The sequence below is a fragment of the Fundulus heteroclitus genome, unplaced genomic scaffold (genome assembly GCF_011125445.2).
Source record: "Fundulus heteroclitus isolate FHET01 unplaced genomic scaffold, MU-UCD_Fhet_4.1 scaffold_127, whole genome shotgun sequence".
NCBI lineage: Eukaryota > Metazoa > Chordata > Actinopteri > Cyprinodontiformes > Fundulidae > Fundulus > Fundulus heteroclitus.
In genome coordinates, this window is record NW_023396539.1 from 540,619 (window position 1) to 560,931 (window position 20,313).

The following is a 20,313-nucleotide window of genomic DNA, read 5'->3' on the forward strand; positions in this document are numbered from 1 at the left end:
ACTGCATAATTAAGCACAATTGCAGCCTAATTCTGTTAAGTTAAGTATTTCAGCTTCTCTTAAATTCAACCAGAATTAATTCAAAGGTTATTCTCGTGTCTCCAAAATGTAACTTAATATTTTACCATATTCTTTTTTTTTTTTTTTTTTTTTTATCAATTGCTTTACAGGACTTTGTTGATGCAGCGAGCAATATGGTGAACTCTTCCTGGGGTGACAACGAAAAAATTGTTCATGAGATGTCAGCTAACTATCTAACCAATGTGGAGGACTTGGTGAAAAACATCCAGACCAACAATAGTGACGGATTCAACAGTTCAAACCTGGAGCTCAGAGTCTGCTCGAGTGAAGACTGCAGCATGTCTGTTTTCGGCATTGGTGTGAATATGAACAAGACCAATGGAACAATGAAAACAATGGCAGTGAAGAATCTGATGGAAAAATTAAGAAATGAAAAATTCCGAGGCACAAACCGCAGCAGCGTCTTGCTGTCAGCCACCCTTGTGGGCAACAGTGATTCAAATATTACGATCAAAATGTTCTTTCCCAATGAGCAACCAAATGCCAACCAGCATTTGTGTGTCTTCTGGCACACAGAGAAAGGTGACTGGTCAAAAGAAGGCTGTGTTGCCAACGTCACAGACGATAATCAAACACTTTGTGAATGCACCCACCTCACTTCCTTCTCTGTCCTTATGGCCAGGAGCGCCAACGTATCTTCTCCAGATCTTGACATCATCACGTATGTTGGCCTAGGTGTATCTGTTTTTTCCCTGCTGATCTTTCTCTTCGTCGAGTCCCTAGTGTGGTCGGCGGTGACAAAGACCAACCTGTCGCATTTCCGTCACACGGCTGTGGTCAACATTGCTGTGTTCCGCTTGCTCGCCGACTGCAGCTTCTTGGCTTCTGCTTTCCCGGACCGTATCTCTGACACCTGGTGCTTCACCTTCACCGTCTGTAAGCACCTGTTTTATCTGGCAATGTTCACTTGGATGCTGTGCCTGAGCGTGATGCTCGTCCACCAGCTCATCTTTGTTTTCAGCCCAGTCAGAAAACGAGTCTTCATGTACCTCTCTAGCATTGTAGGCTATCTTTTACCAATCGCACTTGTGGGGACCAGCTATGTGTATTACAAATACACTGAGCAGGAGTATTATGATAGGAAGACCTGTTGGCTAAAGTATGACCGGCTGTTGGAAGGCTCCATTCACGCATTTCTTCTTCCTGTGGGCACCATTGTTTTGTCAAATCTCTTCTCCATGGTGGTTGTCATTGTCACCTTGGTGAAGACCTCAGTACCAGACAGCAGCAAAGCGGATGACAAGGAGACAGCCAAGAGCATCCTGAAGGTGGTGGTCCTTCTAACTCCTGTCTTTGGAGTAACGTGGATTATTGGCTTTGTTATACTCATTCTGGATGACACCGACCCCATGCATAAGGTTGCCAATTACAGTTTCACCATCCTCAATTCTTTCCAGGTAATTCAACTGTAATTCTCACACTTATCTAAAAGTTAGTACTCAAAAATATATGTGCAACTCTCAAGCCCTTTTCAGATCATTGTTTAGTTTCATGACATCCACGTGTTTGTTACACCTTGTGATCAAATGAGGTCCTGACATAGAAGGGTGGTGGGTGTAATTGACTCTCCAACATCGCACCCACATAACCACTATGACCTGTAAAGCGGAATAGGTTTGCAGAGAACAGAGACGTGGTATCTGAGAAATATGTCGATAAGCAACAACTAATGCACATAATAACATGCTGAGGATAGCGCAAAAAAAAAAATTGGCTTTGTCTTCAAAGCCCTGAGTGCTTTTGGAAAGCATGCCTATATGATGATTATAAAGAATCGCTCAGATGATATCCTCTACAGATGATAATACAGCTGTTTTGCGACCATATGTTGGTTTGGCTATGAAGAACTGATAAGTGCCAAAAGCAATCATTGACAAAGTTGGTCATTTTTATCAAAACAGCTCTAACTCTCTGTCAGTTATTGTCAGGTGTGCTATTATAGAACAATAGATGGAGGGAAGTCCCCCACTGGCGTGAATTACCAAGAACTACAAAGATATAGAGAATAAACACAAATCTCTCTCCTAAACAAAATAATTTATTAACAAAATACGTCCGCTTGAATTACTTCAGTTAAACCACTTCATTGGGTTAGTAACAGCTAACTAAACTACTAAGTAAAAATAGAAAGGATTATGGAAACTAATAAATTTAAAGAAAATAGTGAAAAAGTAACAAATAACAATAAAAACAATGCAGGGATATCACAGTTCTGCGTAATTCTATATGTTTTAGAACAACGTTTGTTATAAGGAACTGGGAATCAGGCAAAATTAGCTCTGAAAGCAAAAAAGAACAATAGTGATAAATGGGTACATACAGGTTTATATGTTCAAACAGTTAGTTCACAGTGCAGGGCAGAAGGGGATTCAAAACACAATTTTAATAAAATAATGTTTGAAAAATCCTTCGCTGGATTAGATCACAACCCTGTTTCCTGGTTATTGCGCCGCACAAAAAGAGCTTTAAAGGGACCTGCTCACGCTGCTGTATTACAGACAGTGCAAGCCGGCTAAAATTATTGCTGTTCTGTTTTAACACCTAACTGTTTTCAAGCTTCAAAATACTGACCAAGCTTTCATTCTCTGATTAAATAAAACTGGTTAGAATAGTAAAGAACAAGTAGTGGACAGAAAGAGTTTAAGCTGATCATAAACTGGAAGATGCTTGAACATCAGTGTCAGTGAAGTAAGTTTTCCATCCACATGGACTGAGGGGGGTGCTGACTGAGAAATAAGAGGCCGCTATACAATTAGCAACATTTGCATGTCTGAACTTTGCAGCAGTCAACAAACACGTCAAATAAACATTCTAGGGCCTGACGAGACAAAGACTGTTCCAGCCATTAAGCATGAAGGGAACAAAATCATGGTGATGGTCTGTTTGGCTGCTACTGGTGCTGGTATATCGCACAAAATACATGGCATGAAAATTAAAGAGTACTCCTTCTACTTCCTCAAAGTCCTCTTAAAGTTTGACCTTGTGTGGTTTAGAGAAAATCCCCAATGAATCAGAATTTTTGCATCCAATTAGAGAACCATTAAAAAAGCATGTTGTATCAATTGCCCATGCTAAATGAAGAATAGTTCCAGTAAATCATGAAAGCCCAAAATAGTCATGGCAGTCATGTTGATCATACTAGAGCTGTAAATGCATATCCTTCCCCATAATCTGATGGTAAATAAACAAATCAGCAAACAGTGAGCTACTGTGTTTACAAAGAGCCCCAAATACAATTTTGGAAACAGCTTTTGCATCGAATACAAACTACACACCACAGCGGCTCTCAACAGGGCAAGCATCGCTGTTAAAATATAAGGTTTTTGAAAATTCAGAAATGAACGGCATGATAGATCATTTCTAAACCTTTTGCATTGTTGATGTAACATTTATTTTGTGCAATTCAACTGAAGAAAAAGGGGTGCATGCCTTAAATGGGAACTATGCTTTATTGAAAAACAGTTTGATTTAGTTTTAGTTTTCTTGAATTTTGACCTGCTATCAACTCTGGTGAATCTGATGAACCTTAACGTAGTTTAGTTATCCAAGTTTGATCCCACTGACGTTTCAGTGCTGTTGTTAGGTTCAAGGAATCTTTATTGTCCCCATAGGGTAATTTGTTTTACAGCTTGCAGTAGCAGGCAAACAATTAAAAAACAATACCTCTGACACAAAAAGGCCATAGTTTGGAGGGATGTCACCAAAGATCAAGTTAACCTCATTGTACAATGTATCAGTCAGGATAAGAGTACAAAGAGGATGCTAAGAAGCTGAGAGCAATGTTGACAGAGATGCTCCAGAATTGTTCAACAACTTCATTTGTGCTCTACATGTGACAATATTCTGCTCCCTTCCTCATATGCTATATAAGTTACCGTTTCAAGAAAAATAAACCCCATGGAAATCTGCAGGACTGTCTAAAAATCGCCAAAAACTCATTAATTAATGTGTTACAGTCTAAAGGAACCAAAGTGGAACTTTAGAGCCACAAATAGAAAGAGGGCAATAACTGGAGTTTCTATCAAGGCGGATGAAATGAAATACAGTTCAATACTAGTCAGCTTAGGCCCAAAACTTGCAGGTGTCTTCTAGAAAGGTGAAGATGAAAAAATATTTCTGTTTTCAGCACCATGGTAAGTCCAAGCGTGTAGCATACCTGAAGCTTTAGAATGCCCTTCTAAAATACTGTATAGTAGATACTCTGTAGGTTCACAGGAGGAGGGCTGAAGATCAGAGATGTCCTCACAATCTGCTAGTTTTGGAGAGCTTTTGTGAGGTAGATGGGGGAAACATTACTAAGTCAATATGTGAGATGCTGGTAGCCCCCTAGCATCAAACATTAGGCCTGATATTCTATAAAAAAAAGTTCTTCAACTAAGCTTTAGCCAGAGGATGTGCACATGAAGGCCATCTGATCATTGCACCTTTTAATTTTGCAAGTCCCCCCTTTGAGTGCTTGAGTTTCAGTTGAATTGTGCAGGATAAAAACAACATAATGAATTCAACTTTTTTACATTTAGCGACAAAAGGTGAGAAGATTTTAAAAACTGTTATTTGATCAACTGTTCATGATATACTATGATCTATGTATGATGTCTACATGACAAGGTAAAGGGACAGATACCAAATAAAAGCAAGGGACAGCTGATTTTGGGATAGAAAAGTATAATTTTTTGCATTGTCTGAAGGTGGAATCTAATGATCGGCCTCCTTAATTGTTACTGATATTCATCATCAACACTCGTTAAACTTGATAAAGACAAAAGCAAAAAAGACATTAGTTTTAAAGGTGTCTGCCACTGGATTTAAGCAGAAACCTTGTAAACTCTAGTTCTATCTCTTGCAGGGCCTTTTCATTCTGATAACTGGTTGTCTGGCAGAGCAGAAGGTAAGTCTGTCTTTTAAACACTTACTGCCACTCTCTGATTTATTGAAAGAATCCCAACAAAGTTGCACGGGAGCCAACAAATAAAACCAGCAACTATGATATAGGCACATGTTTTATCGTGCCCCCCGTATGAAAGTACATTTTGAATCACCAGTTCTGTTTATGTTTTCTCCAGGTCAGACAGGAAGTGGTTAGGATCGTAATGGTAAGTCCTTCAACTAGAACACTTTAAATCATAAGATGATAGAAACACCCAGAAGAATACATTTTTGTTTGTGGTTCTTTCTTCAGGTAAAAACTGGACGAGACACTAACAGCATAAAGAAACTGACTAATAGTTCAACTACATTGTACACAAAGGACAAATGATGATGGTAAGATCCCTAGACTGCTTATCATTGTCTTGAACATGAAAAGTGATGTTGCTGAATGTAATTTTTAGGAACACTGTTGTTTTAAAAGTAAGAGTATTCTGAATCACAGTTCAAATACAACTCAGTGTGTTGAGAAGAAGACAGCGTTGTTTTAAATAAAACACATTTGAGCAAGTATAATGAAAACCCCCAGCTTAATGGAAGCATACGGGTTGGAGTCTGTGGAAGAATGGGACAAGACCATGAGGTTTGATGATTCAAGTTTACCCCCATTCTAAAGTGGTGGGTCCTTCGTAGAGGTAACCCTACCATCATGCCAAGTCCCTACTCTGCAGGCTTTTGTGGGTGGTGCAATGATCTGGCAATGAATTAAGTAGTCAGAGTCAAGACTATGTTCTCCAACATCATGGCCCAAACCATAAAATTTACTGTACTGGTGATACTGAATGGCCAGATTTTACATCATACCTACGTACTACTTTATACTTTCCTTTCATACCTATAAACAAAACATTTTGTACCATGTCCTCATTGTGTGTGAGTTTGTCTTTTGTTGTATTTTGTTACATGTTAATTAAATAATGAGACCAATTCTAATCTAAATGATTAAATCCTGCATCCAGTTTTAATTCAGTTGTAAACTCTGTAACTCTCAATTTTAAATGTCTTTTGATTGCGATCCTTACTTGGGCCAATGGAAATGACAAACTGTGATTCCTATGTAGGAATTTATTAAACATGGAAAAAAATGCCTACTTGATGGGTATGTCCTGACAAGTTGGGGTAGAGTGCAACACCTTGTACCAGAAACTGTGAACTCATTATTAGTCATGGAGTGTAAAAGGAAATCCTTTATGTACAGACAGAAAATTATTGTCTGGATTGAAATATCAGTTTCATCAGCCACTAATATAGTAGTAGTAAAGTAGATATGAGAAGAAGAATTTTTTTTTCATTGCAATTGTATATTACCAAAAAAAAAAAAAAAAAAATATCCCACACACCAAAAGGGGTCACTAGTGACCAGCACTGTAATCTTGGGAATCGCAGGCTGAAAAGTATTGGAACCAATGATTCCCCTAAATGTTTTTGCTTGGTAAAAAAAAAAAAAAAAACAGTCAGCTTTGTGGAGGTTTTTCTTGCAGTGTTTAAAATGCAAGGAAACTACTATAGATACAGATATTTACCAACTTAAGTACTGGTAAGGCTACTAATCCTCTAAAAAGATCAGAATCAGAATGACAAGAGATATTTTATCAGTGTAACTAAACTAGTTAATTATTTTTCTTTTTTTCACAAAGCTCCCCCACCACTGAGAACTCTTGTTTAAAATATCAGTTTTATGCAGCCTTGGCTCAATGCTTCAAGATATCCATACTTCCCCCTAATTTAAATTCAATGTACATAAAAAAAAAACATTGAAAGGGCAGGACTGGTTTCTGACATAGAACTATTATGACAGTGAAAGAAAACTTTGCTGAATTAAAACAACTCAGACCTCTAACATTGTGTAACTTTACAGACTCTAGATGATAGATTAGTTTGTAAAAAAAAATTATATCACAAAGTCGGTTTTACCAGAGAACTTGATTTGCATCGCCCATCCTTTTCTAGACAACGCTCTTTCAACTTGTACTGTACCTTATTATAGCCTCGGTGGATCATGAGGATGTTCTTTGGTTAAGAAAATTAGGGGCAGCGAGTGATGCAAACTACTTCGCTGCTAACTTGCTTGTCAGGTTTGGGTTGGACAAACAACATTGAGAAGCAGGGACTGTGCTGAAACATCCATAAACTGGTCACTAATTCAACTTTAGAGACACAGTGCACTGCATTTAATCAGATTACTTTGATATTTGGACCCAACGAGTCACACTCAGGTCCCCTTTAGAACCACATTCTGGTCCACTTTCTTCCAAGAAACTTAAAGAGGTTGAGCTTTAAGCACCTCTCATCTAATTAAAGAAGTTGTTTATCATTTTCCTTTGTGGTGCCCTTAACAGTTTCAGCTTCTAAAGTTGGTTATCCTTTCTTGTGTTTAAATGCTGTAATCTGTTTGTTACAGACTGGAGACAGAAAGAGCAGCTCTGATGTCTGCAGCTCCCCTTGTGTCCCTGGAGAGAACACTTCTTGAAGTTTGCGATGTGTTAGATTTTGGACCTTAGACTGTTACATATGTGTAGCTGGTTGCTCTAAAACAAGATTAACAATAACCAAAAGTTTATCAAGTAGAACCTAATGATGATTAGCAGTGAGGTGAAGCAGCATTATACATGTATACGGTAGAAGTGCATTCAATGTTATGCATTATCTCTTGAGGCTAGCAACAGATATAAATAACCAATTTTTTTTTTTTTAGGGGTAGGGCCAATATGTCACTTTTATTTATTATAATTCTAAGTAAATAATACAAATAGTGCACATGACTATTTAGCGATAAGGAGAGGCTTCTAAATACAGACAGAAACTAAATGCAATATTTTGCATTCAGTTCCAAACTACTGTATATAGAACAACGTAGGATTTTATTATGTTTGGTTGTGATTGTTTTATTTAAAAAAAAAGCCAATTGACATAGTTTGAGATGAACTATAAGCTGTATACAATGTTTGTATATTCCTGTATGTCTTAGAACTTGTAGTGAAATAAAGATGTGTTTAGAGAATTATGCTCAGTTGTATAATTTTATTGGTCCCATCTGTTAATGTGGCTGCATGCAGTTACTGTCATAATAGTAATTAAGCTAATTAGTTTGTGAAAGCCAATGTTGCAACAGGATTTATTTACTTTTTTTAACCTATTGCACACAAAATGGAATGCTTCACTTTTAGAGCATAAAACACATTTGTTTATAGAATATTCAAGTACTGGCCCATATTTTTCTTGTGCTAAATGAAAACCCATAAACCGTCTAAAATGGGTTAGTTCGAGCTCTTCTGATGACAGTGAAGATGGCCAGTGTTAGAACCACCGTTCCTGCTGCACCGCCGATGAGAGCTCCCAGGATGCCTCTGTCTATTTTCACCTCCTCACACCTAGGACCAGTGTAGAAGGTGGCCTGGGTTGTTGCACACCTGTAAAAGAAGAAAAAACATTTGTGTTCATATATTAGTCCTTAGGGCTGCACAGCGGCACAGTGCCATGCAGCAAGAAGGTCCTGGGTTCCAGTCCTACCCTTGCCCTGGGTCTTTCTGCATGGAGTTTGCATGTTCTCCCTGTGCATGCGTGGGTTCTCTCCGGGTACTCTGGCTTCCTCCCAAAGTCCAAAAACATGACTGTTAGGTTAATCGGCCTCTCTAAATTCTCCTTAGGTGTGAGTGTGTGTGAATGGTTGTTTGTCCTGTTTGTCTCAGTGTTGCTGCGATAGGCTGCCAACCTGTCCAGGGTGTACCCCGCCTCTCGCCCATTGACAGCTGGAGATAGGCACCAGCACCCTTCGCAACCCTAATAGGGATAAGCGTGTTGGAAAATGGATGGATGGATATTAGTCCATTCTCCTCCTCTTGTGTCCCTGATCGAACTGCATTGACTAAATGGATGTCCACTGTGGACGGTAGATCCCTTTTGCATACGGTCTTGTGTGAGCTGGTTGACAAGAGCAACAAAAAAGTAGTTGTGGCAACAGAGGAACAAAAAGACACCCTGTTACTCTGTTTGGCCTCCTGTAATAGATGGTAGAAAGATCATTTAGAAAGGGCAATTTCTCTTTGGACATCTCATGGGTAAAGGTTCTCTAATTCCAGTCCAAAATCCACTGTCCAATTCACTTGTCATATGAGGCTGAATTACCTCCTCAGCATGACATCAGGTTCTGCAGAACCCTGGCAATGAGCCATTCTTCTCATTCAGGTGTGCTGGAGCAGGGAAGTGTCTGAAAGTTGCAGTGTGGCTCTTAAGGACTAGAGTTGGAGTCCCCTGTTATAGATAAAACCACTGGCTAGTTATGTTTTTAGCTGTTTCTCATTCCATTGAGAGAGCAACCACTACCAATATCCGAGTGTACTCAGTTTCCTCTTTAACTGAAACGTCTGCTTTGCTTTTTTTTATGTGTCTGCAGCAGATGGCCTCTCACGCTGTGCTAGAGATTTCTTCCTGTTCTAAAAGAGTTTTTCTTTGTCGTCATCTTCAAAAGTATTCACCTCTACAGAGTCCTGACCAGTCCTTGAGTCTACAGAGATAGTGTAACTCCATGATTCCACATCCCTCTCAGAGCTTTAATCCCAGCATTCCTAGAAAGGATCAAGGTTGGCCCACGTCTTAAAGCTCCTATGTTCCCAGAGTGGGTCATGGTTAACCAGGCCCTTCAAGCTTCTGGTTCCAAGTACTCCCAGAGGGTCAACAATGGCCAGGTTACTGCACCTCCTGAGGGGATCAAAATGGTCTGGTTCTCCGGGTGACTATTGGCTGATTAACAGGCTTTCACTGATCTGCAATCATCTGAATCGGGTGTGTTAAAGCAGGGAAACATTTAAAAAAATGCAGGGCAGTGTGCCTTGAGGACCAGGATTGGGAAAAACTGTAGTAGTGGATCAGCATTCAATTACTAGACACAGCATAGAAATTAATTATTTCTTCTTTCTTTAAATGAAGACAATTTTTAGCACTGTATTTTATTTAAGTGTATCAGGCTAAATGGAACGGAACACAAATGCACTTCACAATTGTGTGTTTCAAAAGTACAAAAGTACAGAAGATGTACCAACATCCCGTGATGGACAATGTCTCCCATCCCGTGCATGGAGCTGTTGCAGAGCTGGAGAGCTCTTTCAGTGGCAGACTGGCACCTTAGATGCTCAAAGGAGCGCTTCCACAGATCCTTCCTCCCAGCTGCTGTTAGATTTTATAATCTCTGCTGCTCACAACAAACTCAATAACTGTTAACAAGATGCCACTGGTTCCACAGGTTTTTGATCTAATCAAAAATAATTTAATCTGTCATCTTTAATGCTAATGTCCATTTGCACACGTTTTAACCCTCTCAGGGAGTGTCTGTACATTTAGGCAAATTCCAAAGTTGTTTTTTTTTTACATCATTCTACAATTGACTGCTGTTTTGCTTCTTTTTCAACTTGAATGTTCATATTCATCTCAACAGGCCCTGTTATCTATTAGGAATTGCACAGTATTTTCCCTTCTGTTGTACAGCTTAACTTTAAATTTAGCTTTTTTCATATTAATTAATCTTGTGTGTAAGTCTAGTGTCATCGTGTCTACTTGTTTGGGGGGGGGGGGAAGCAAGAGAGAGAGAGAAATAACCTAGTGCTTAGAGCAGCGCGGTTGCATTCTGAGAAGGCTGCAAGTATGGAGTTTGATCCTGGCATACTGGCACCATGGGTCCCTGGATAGGACCCTTAGCCCTAGGCTGCTCACTAGGTGCCACTTGTGTAGGCAGCCCACTGTTCCCTAAAGGATGGGTACAACACGGTGACCAATTTCCCCTCTGTGGGACAATAAAGTTTTTTTTCTTTTTCTTTTTTTTTTGCCATTGTAGAATTTCCCCCATTGTGGGACAAATAAATGTATGTCTATTCTATTCTATTCTATTCAGAATTACGTCTTACTTTGTGATTATCGAATACATAAGATTCCATAAAAGTAAATCTAAGTTTGTGGAGACAAGTCACAACGTAAAAAGGTCCAAAGGATATGAACGCTTTTGCAAGTATTTGAGTTTTTTCAGTATTAGCATAATTTCTAGGGACTCCCACAGGTTGCTGAAAGAGGTTACTGAGCAGGACTGAGCGGGTATCGAACAAGGCTGCATGAGCTAGGATGTCATACCTATCTGCAACATGAAACCACAAACCTGCACGAGGCTTCCCCAGCAGCCTCCACACATGCGCCTCCATTTAAACAAGGGTTAGGGTGGCAGGGACTAGCAGCACGTGCCTCCCTGTGCTTTGGGGCTTCCTGTCTCATTGCCACTTCAGGGTCTTCCTTTTGGTCTGTGAGCTCGGCGTGTTTGACTGGTACTTCCGTATTGATCAAGTGGGTCAAATCTGATGAAATGACAGTTTAATTAACATGTTAGACCACGTGTCAGAAATATATACCTCAGAAGAAATGTGTTTATGATCCTAACCGTTGAAATCAGCAGTTATGATGAGGTCATCATTCTTAAGGAAGCTCCTCCGCTGTAGATGGCTGTGAGAAATGAACGTGCTCCAACCGTAATCTTGACCTCTGTAGCACTGGCAGCTCTCGTCCCAGACTGCTCCTGACGTGGCAGTCGGCTTGTTCCAGCGAGTACTGTTGTCTATGTTGCAAATTGGTAAAGAAATTAAATCAAGGTTGAACAACTCAGAACATTGTTATACTTTAATAATGTCGGACCACAACTGATCAAATGTATAAACTATGGTTTTGATCAAGAAAGGCAACACGGTGCAGCGAAATATAAAAACAAGCCCAGCTCTTTAGAAAACGGGACAAGGTTAAATAGAAAAATCTGTTGAATGACAAATAAGTGCTGTTAGTTTTACCTAGTGGAGGAAAAACATCTAACCCTGAAATTAAATAACGTGCTTTATATTAATTATCTAATTTCAGCAAAGGAATTAGACCAATCTGCACTTTCAATATTAATTAAGTGATCAACAGGTATTTCAGGTTTCAACAGCTAAATTCTCACCTAAAACCTTTTTAAAATTTTATGTCACAGAAAGCGTAACATTTCCAACTTTATTCACAGCTTTTCACTCCTCTCCCCCATTGCTGTTTTTGGTTAAACAGTTCTCTTCAAACCCCAATGAATCATGGGATAGAATTAGCCATAAAGGATATGTCGGACGCATCCTTCAAATCTAGGGAAAAGAAGGCCACATTTGTGGGCCGCATTTGAAGAAGCCTTGGAATTACTAACCGACCTACTAACAGAGCTCCTTGACCTATCAATTAAATACGTAAACGGGTCGTAAACGACTAAATTTATCTAGTAAACTTTTTAACTATCTCTGCCTACCTGTGGTGAAGCTTCTCGTGGAAGACATCCTCAGCGTAACATCTGGATCCTGATCCAGCATCACAACGGTGGCCTGCCTGTTTTCGGCTGGCCACTGCATCACTCCGTCGTTTTCCCCACTGCAGAGATGCACGGTCACGGCAGCATAATCCGGGTAATCACTTTGTCTTCCATTGGGGTAAACGCTGACTCCAAATGAGTAGCCCTCCGAGCTATAAACGCATTTGCTTTTAACAGGCGTGCCGAGGGGAGTGGTGGCAAGAACACCGGTGAAGTTGTGGATTTGCCAGACAAGACTGGGGCACACAGTCTCAGTGAGAGTGATGTCATCGAGTAAGATGGCGCCCGTGGAGCCGGATGATCCTCTGATTCCTTGGAAGATGTAACGGAACTTTTTGGAGGCTTTGAGAGTTACATGAGCTATTTTCCAGGCATCATCTCCATCACCTAGGAACCCAATAAATAAGTAGTTGTTATTCTTAAAGGTTACTTTTATCAGTCACGTGCTAAACCCAGTCACTAATAAAACACAAAGTTACGGTATATTATTGATCTTCCAGATTTAATGCAACTTCATTTTCAATTCAAGTGAAGTATACCTGTAATGGTGTGGATCTTTGTGACAGTGTTCACAGCCCCTGTCCCGTCATCACTTCTGATCCATATCACCAGTTTGTCCCCAGCCGCTCCTGTCATCTTGTAGAAGAACTGGAGGCACTGTTCGCCTCTCTTCGGATAGAGGATACGTGACTCCAGCAAGGCACTGCTGCCGGCTGCACCAGAAGATGTGTCAAACTTCATAAAGTAGCCAGAATCTGAAAAAGAGATCATAATTCGGTGAACGACACATGGTTATTTGTGTACTTTTATTTTGCTTCTAATGGCTTTGTCGCCCTGCTTTTATGACTTTGAAACCTTTACTGTACCTCTGCAACGTCCTCCCAGGGTATGATCTTCATTACTTGGACTGCTCAACGTCTGGACCCAGTCTGCATTGTCCTCCTCATTCTGGATCATTCCACAAATGTTTATGAGCTCAAAGGAGCACTGATCCAAGAGAGTATGTGTTTCAGCTGAAACATGATCAACACCAAGCAAAATACAACTTCAATAAAGCAGGGACTTCTCAACCTCCATTTTAGACTGAATTATTCAAAGCTACACTTTTGAGTGTCTATAGCGTTTAACTGAGACGTATATCACACATTGTTTGATCTCCAGCTAAGCCTGGCTGACACAGATTTTTCCGACAAGTTAAAAATTGTATGGTATGAGAAACAGTATATGTCACATATGCACCAACACCACCGAGGGGTGACCCTGTCTCAGGCCTCTGGTGCCTAACTCTACAGAACACGCAACCTTTTGTTTTTACACTGATTCGCTCACCTCAGCAACCTGAATGCTTGGAGTGACTTCAACAGCAGAGAACACATATTTCATAAGTAATTCACATTATTTGTTTATTTTTTTATTTTAACATTGGGGAAACTCCCTGTCTGACAATAGATAATTAAACATTCAGCCAAAGATGGTCAGGACATCATTAAGAAGGGGGGGGGGGAAGCAATATGCTCATGCAATATACACAACAGGACAAAATAAATACCATATTCCTTCAATGTAACAGGACTTGGACACTACACAAGCGTTTTCATTTCATATTTTTAAAGCAACATTTGTAAATGCATTAACATGAATGACAAAAAAATTTAAAACAGCGTTACACTATTTCCATTTTTCAAATAAAGATGAAAAGTTATTTTGTACAGCAACTAAAGGGATATAAAAAAGAGCTGGAAATTATGCTGTGCTTTTTTCTGTGCTACACATAATACACACACTCAAAGCAAACATAATACAATATTGTTAATGTCTAGGGAGATTTTTGTGGTGTTTCATATATTTCTAGTGCTTAGTTGTGCATAAGAAGACTCTGAACCCTTGTATGCAGTATTAAATCACACAGCATTATAGTGAGCACAAAAGCAGTAATGCTCCACTTGTGAAAGTAAATCTGTTGGGCTCTCTTTGGAATTAAGATCGCAATTCTGAGTGCTACACTGCCAGACAGGACATGTAAAAAAAGAATTAATTCCCAAAGCATGTTCTTGTTTTGTTTGTTTTGTTGCAACCCACTGGGTCAGTCAATTCCATTTGTTCCAGTTTTAGCTGCTCAAGTATGAGAGATGAAACAGGGAGCTAACATGTTTTCAGACTTTGATGTTTTAGCTGTTGCACTATGTCACTTGACAATTATCTGTTTAATACAACTCATTAGGTTTATTTACTTGCTAGCTGCTTGCTAATTACTAAATTAAATAGACTACAATTGCGGCATTAGTGTGGGGGTGTATTTTCTCCTGAGACTATAGAGGTGACTGATGACAAACCCTTCTGGTATTTTCATATAAAGCAGATTTCTGTTCTAGATTCCATCCATTCGCACTCATTAGGCAAGGCAAGGCAGGTTTATATATATATATAAAAACACTTTTCAGTAACAAGGCAATGTAAAGTGATGCTTTAAAATAGATATAGAACCCTTGTTTGACCTCAGCCAGCAGTGAAAACTTTTACATTGTAGAGAGTAGCTCAGACACATAAAGATATCACTTATCTGATGAATGAACATTAGGAAATCTGTAATCTGTCATAAAGTATAAATACCCACCACAGTCATACATGCGGTTAAGCCTGGTGATGTCTACTTCACTGAAGTCCAGCCGCTGACCAATGACATCATTGAAGTATGGTATGGTGGTTGTAATTGTGGGGATGCTTTCATTCTTGTTAAAGGACAACGGTCTGTAATGCATGATGGACTCATAATCATACGGGGTGTTCAGATCAGTGATGAAATCGTCCTCATATTTCACGAAATTGTGCTCCTTTCCTGTAGAGATAGAGTTACAGCGTTACCAACATGGGAGGAATATGATCATGAATGATCAGTAGATAACCTGAAGTGATATGCTGTTAAAACAGCATGGACAGCACAGATAGACTACAGTTTCAGCTGTAAGTTCATATCTGCAGTTTAGAAACACTACAGTTTTTTATCCAACTACAGGAATGGTGGACAAAGAAACATCTGAAAAAAGGTTTTACGTCTGCATTGTTTAACACGACACATAGCTGGAACAACTATGAGCCGCGACGTCCAAATATAAACATAACTGGCAGGACAAAAAAATAAGCTGGTTAAGTCCTAGCTGCTGTCTGTTTTAAATCCATGCTTAAAGTAATAGAGTTTAAGCATAATTTAATTAAATTATGCTATGTTTCATGAGTAAGAATATGCTGGCTATTACTTTTCCAAAGGTTCTACTAATGTTCCATTCATATGGTAATGATAATGTGAATACAGGAACAGGATCTGTAAGCTGCTGTTTAAGCTCTACGTGTCATTTTTACCTGTGTTTTATTTTTACTTTGGATACTTTTTTTTAAGTGTTTTTATTTTTGAAAGATTTATTAATATTTTCTTCATAGTTGAACAAAGAACAAAATATTTTTTTGTTTTCTAACTATCATGCATTTATGATATCAGAATCTGTTTATGTATTAATCCATCAATCCATCATCACAACCGTAATATACACTCCAAACAATGTTAATCAAACTAATTAGCAAAAATTACTGTGCTACAAAAGAAAAAAACTGAAAAGTTCAACTTCAAGTTGTTGGCTACACACATCTTCACTGCTTGGATAGTTCTATCAAATAGAAACTAAAATTCTTCTGCTACAACACCTATGTTCTGGAAGCAACAGGCACCTACCTTCTTCAATCTCATCCCACCAGATTTTGACATAGTCATCTCTGTCTGAGCGAGACTGCTCATGGTAGAAGCCCAAAGCATGGAGAAGCTCATGTTCCACTATAGCCTTGGTGTCACACCTGGCTCCAATGGACACGTTCTGGCCTGTTCCATCATCTCCAACATATGACCAGCAGCTGCACGGTTAACGGTCAAAGCATTAAATCATGATAAATTCTTCTGTTTGTATTGAGTTACTATCACTGAGTTTGTTTTGGGTGATTTAATTGGATAAATCAGCACCTTCGTCGTGTATTACTTAACCACTAGTCCATAAACTTAAGCAACAACCTAGCTCCATATAAAACCAGTCTCTCACCCAGAGAGCTTGACGAAGGATATGTAGGTGGACTCTCCCTCATAGGGTTTAAAGTCCACGCAGGATCTCAAGCGGTATTCCTCAAATGCTTGAAGGATCACACCCTTAGCATTTAAATCTAAATTTCAAAGAAGGAAGTCATTTCAAAATCAGGACTGTTTTATGAAACTATATCCTGGCAGTTTGCGTTAAGTGTGCACAGTGTACCTAAGGAATCAGTTAAGATGTAAGGTATGGGGAACTTCCATCTTCTTGTTTCGTCAAGGATTGCGTTTCTTTTTGGCTGCAGAATACATAGCAGGCACTGAATATCAACATGTGATTTCCCGACCAACACGTCGCTCCGCAACCCTTCCGTGCACTTACATTGACAGCAATGTCTCCCTCAAACAGATCTGTCAGTCCTGAAATGTCAGTGATAAAATGATAATAGTTTGTTAATAAATACTTAATGCCATTGGACTGCATTAGTGCAGGGGGGAAATAAAAGAAAGAATACCTCTGTTAATTTCCAGAATGTCATCCCTGAGTTCACCAGCATCTGCTTCATCTTCTAAACAATGAAGACAGTATTAGAACAAAAAAAAAGTTGTAAATACCTTGATTACTGTGGATCATAAGGTTTCTAGAGACCAACCGGTCAATGTCGGAGCAGCCTGCACCTAACACACAACAAGATGGTCTTCTTAATATGAATGCTCAGGCAAAACATTAATGTCAACTTTTTATAGAGAACTGAGATTCTTTAATGCCCCTTACCTTTAAAACAAGAACAACTCCAATCAGAAGAGCAGTTTTTCTTAAACTACTTCCAGAGCCCATGTTGAACCGAACAATAACAAAAATGCCCACCAAGAAAGCGGCCGTGGAGGAACTTTGATCAGGGTGATCATTTGTAATGAGTAACAGATTTTAACTGCGTCCTGTGCAGCTTTTACAGCTGACGAGGCATCAGCAGTGCATGACAAGATGGGTTGTTATGGCATGTGGAGGTGATAACTGTCATAAACTGTAAGACATCTACCAAAGATGTGTACAAAAAAACCCTACAGAATGATATGAAGCCATTTTGATGTCTGCAAAGCTGCAAGTTCATTATAACTCTGAGTTTGGGTGCTTTTGTAGTTAGAAAGCTGAATCCTCTTTTGTCTAATACAGTTTTGAATTAAGGCAGTACTTTCTACAAATTGTAAAATCCAAATTGTTTTACCTCTGCTTTTTTTGGTTGTTTACTTCATATCTGCACCTACACATGCTAAGTGCAGATAAAGCTCAATTTGGATGTTTTTTATTACAGGTGCAGAACAGTGATGAATAAGTAAAATGTTTAGTACTTTAGGAGTTGATATGACCCAAGTAGGTATAATGTCATGCTTTGGGTTTTGTTTTTGGAGTTTTCACTCATTCCCCACTGTGTTCAGTCACTTCCCAGCCACCAAAAACTTTTTTTTGCCTTTTTTTTTTATGTGTTTGTGGCTCTAGTGGTACGCGTTTTATTGACAGTGAGCTGACAGGAAGAGGGGGGAAGACAGGCGGCAAAGTGCCACGAGTCGGAGTCGATCCTGGGCCGACCGCGTTGAGGACTAAAGGCCTCCTAATATGGTTCGCGCTAACCGCTAACCCCACCACCCCCCCACCCCCCTCACCCCTGCGGACGCGGGCGCTCCCCGGAAAACAAAACTTGCCAAATCCCGTCGGGAGAAGGGCGAAAACATGGTTTCCACCAACAAAAGCCTTCAGAGCCGTTCTCTGATGTTCTTTTAATGAAACAATATTAGGTAGATTGGACAACACGGAAGAAATAGCAGCATCAATGTTAACGCTTGCTTCCTCAACGAGCCGCCATTGCTATCAAAACAGTCTCCCGTCATGGTCGCATCTCCACTACGTCACATCTATGAAACTCCAGCCCTGCGTCCTGATTGGTCAGACAATAAAATTGGTTGGAGAAATCACTTTCTATGGGAGATGTCCCAGATGTATGTGAGTGAAGCTAGGCAGAGCGACATACGTCTGGCGAGAGTCAGGTTAGTAATGTAAGGCATTACCACTACAGTTTCAGTAATATTTTACTCGATACAATTCTCAGTAACTGAAGTTACTTTGCTTTTTAATCCAAAATTGAGAAATGCTTAATTGGCACCAGATAAGATTATCCAACAATTAAAAAAAAAGTAATTTATGCTTGTCCTGGAATTTGATTGCCTTGTTTAGATGACTGTAGAAAGGGAGTTTGAGTTATCTCTGCCATTCATGCAACAGATCTAACATGCTTAGGCTATACTTCTCATTTCAAGCAGTGAGAATAACTAAAATGTGGCTTTTTTTAGACTAGAGTACTTCTTTTGACCAACAGTTTAGACAAGGTAAGGTTACACAGCACAAGGCTTACAAGTTGAGTTCACAAGCTTAGATCGCAACACTTGAGTTTGCGATTTTCCTTTCTTTTTTAAATGTTTTACAGTATTAATGTGAAAACCAGATTTTTTATTTTTACATTTTTTGGTATTTACATTGATCAGGTTTGTGCACTGTGGTAGTGATGGTGTAAAATCACTTAAAATGTTAAAATGCTTATCAGTTTAAATGTCTAAATAAATCATCTATTTGGATTGTTTGTCTTTGAGTTATTGTCACTGATTCATAGCGGGCAATCTATTCCACCAATAGAGTAAATAAGTATACTTAAGGAAGGGCTCCTTGAGTTACTGAACATTTCTCAGGGCAGAGGTTTATATTGGGGTGTCTAACATAAGGAGTCAGCATATCTGTTGACTGATTATTGAAGGAGTCTCTTGCTTTCAGATAGTGTACAAGTGAAGGGATAGAAGAAAAGGGCTCTTAGAATGAAGTATTTTGTAGTATTTTGAAAATACAAAAATACGGTATTTTATTTTGATACATTTTTAAGGTGGGTATTTGTTATTTTATTTGGAAATACATTTTGATGTATTTGTGCCCATCCCTGGCAGTGAGTAAGGAAGGAGGTGGGAAAAGTAGCCTGTGTGCTCCCCCTCGCGGCTAGTTTTGCCAAGGAACCCCGCGGCGTCCCTTACCGGTGCTAAGAACCCTTTAGGTATCCCACAATTCTTTGCATGACATGACGTATCAGCACAGCCCTCTCACAGAAATCAACGAAATTGTCCATAGAGAGGAGATTGCTCACTTTGTTGATCATTTTGGGAAAGTTGCAGGCCCGGGTTTGACTCAAATCATCCATGTCCATTTCCGTCACGTAATGACAACAGAGTTAAAGTCTGAATTTGGCACAGCAGTCCCAAGCTCCTTTCCGCCCCATGATAGAGTTCTTACTGTTGACCCCATGAAAGGAAAAGGGTCAAAGGAACAGGGGCTAGGAGCAGGAACTTGAAGCTATTATTAATGGTATTCAGATGGAGCACACAGCTCATGAAGATCAGAGTTGTCCATCTCTGGTCTTAGCCCTGGGACAGTATTCTGATTCAATCTTTTAGTAAGTCAACGCTCATCCACATACACTACATGTACTCATTTACTTTGTGCTGTAAATCATGTTGGAAGTCCTCCCATGGGTATCCAGGTCCCCTAATTTTAGCCAAATCAGACTTATGCGGTATTAGCTTAGACGTTACCCGACCCAGTGGAGATCTGATGGACCTTGAGGGTGAGATGCAACACACATCAGAAGAGTGACTATCTACCCTGGCATTTGGCGAATATCATTATGTATTTCATTTAATTTGTTAATCATGGGAAAACAGTGACACAACTTTTACAAAACATGAAGTTATTCTGGCTGCACAGTGGCGCGGTGCGTAGCGAGTGATCGAAAATGGATGGATGGATTAAGTTATTCTTTACTTTAATTTCAATGCTTCGCTTTCTAGC

At 39.5% G+C, this 20,313-nt stretch overlaps 2 protein-coding genes across 2 annotated transcripts in view; one reads left to right on the forward strand and one right to left on the reverse strand.

Annotated features, from left to right (window-relative positions):
- adgrf3b (adhesion G protein-coupled receptor F3b) overlaps positions 1–8,017 on the forward strand; it is a 19,998-nt gene extending 11,981 nt beyond the window's left edge. Inside the window, exons 14-18 of the mRNA XM_036128972.1 lie at positions 171–1,478; positions 4,928–4,969; positions 5,145–5,174; positions 5,261–5,343; positions 7,409–8,017. Coding sequence (XP_035984865.1) covers positions 171–1,478; positions 4,928–4,969; positions 5,145–5,174; positions 5,261–5,338 — 1,458 coding nt within the window. The 3' untranslated portion in view covers positions 5,339–5,343; positions 7,409–8,017. The remainder of the gene's footprint in view (positions 1–170; positions 1,479–4,927; positions 4,970–5,144; positions 5,175–5,260; positions 5,344–7,408) is intronic.
- Positions 8,014–17,346, reverse strand: mep1a.2 (meprin A, alpha (PABA peptide hydrolase), tandem duplicate 2; the record flags this gene model as incomplete). Its single annotated transcript, XM_036128971.1, has 14 exons — positions 8,014–8,417; positions 11,150–11,342; positions 11,426–11,599; positions 12,305–12,751; positions 12,904–13,119; positions 13,231–13,377; positions 14,979–15,200; positions 16,089–16,264; positions 16,447–16,564; positions 16,654–16,729; positions 16,813–16,850; positions 16,946–16,999; positions 17,084–17,108; positions 17,206–17,346. Coding segments are annotated over 14 exons (2,190 nt in total), but the record flags the coding sequence as incomplete, so codon positions are not given.
- Positions 17,347–20,313: the final 2,967 nt, after the last annotated feature.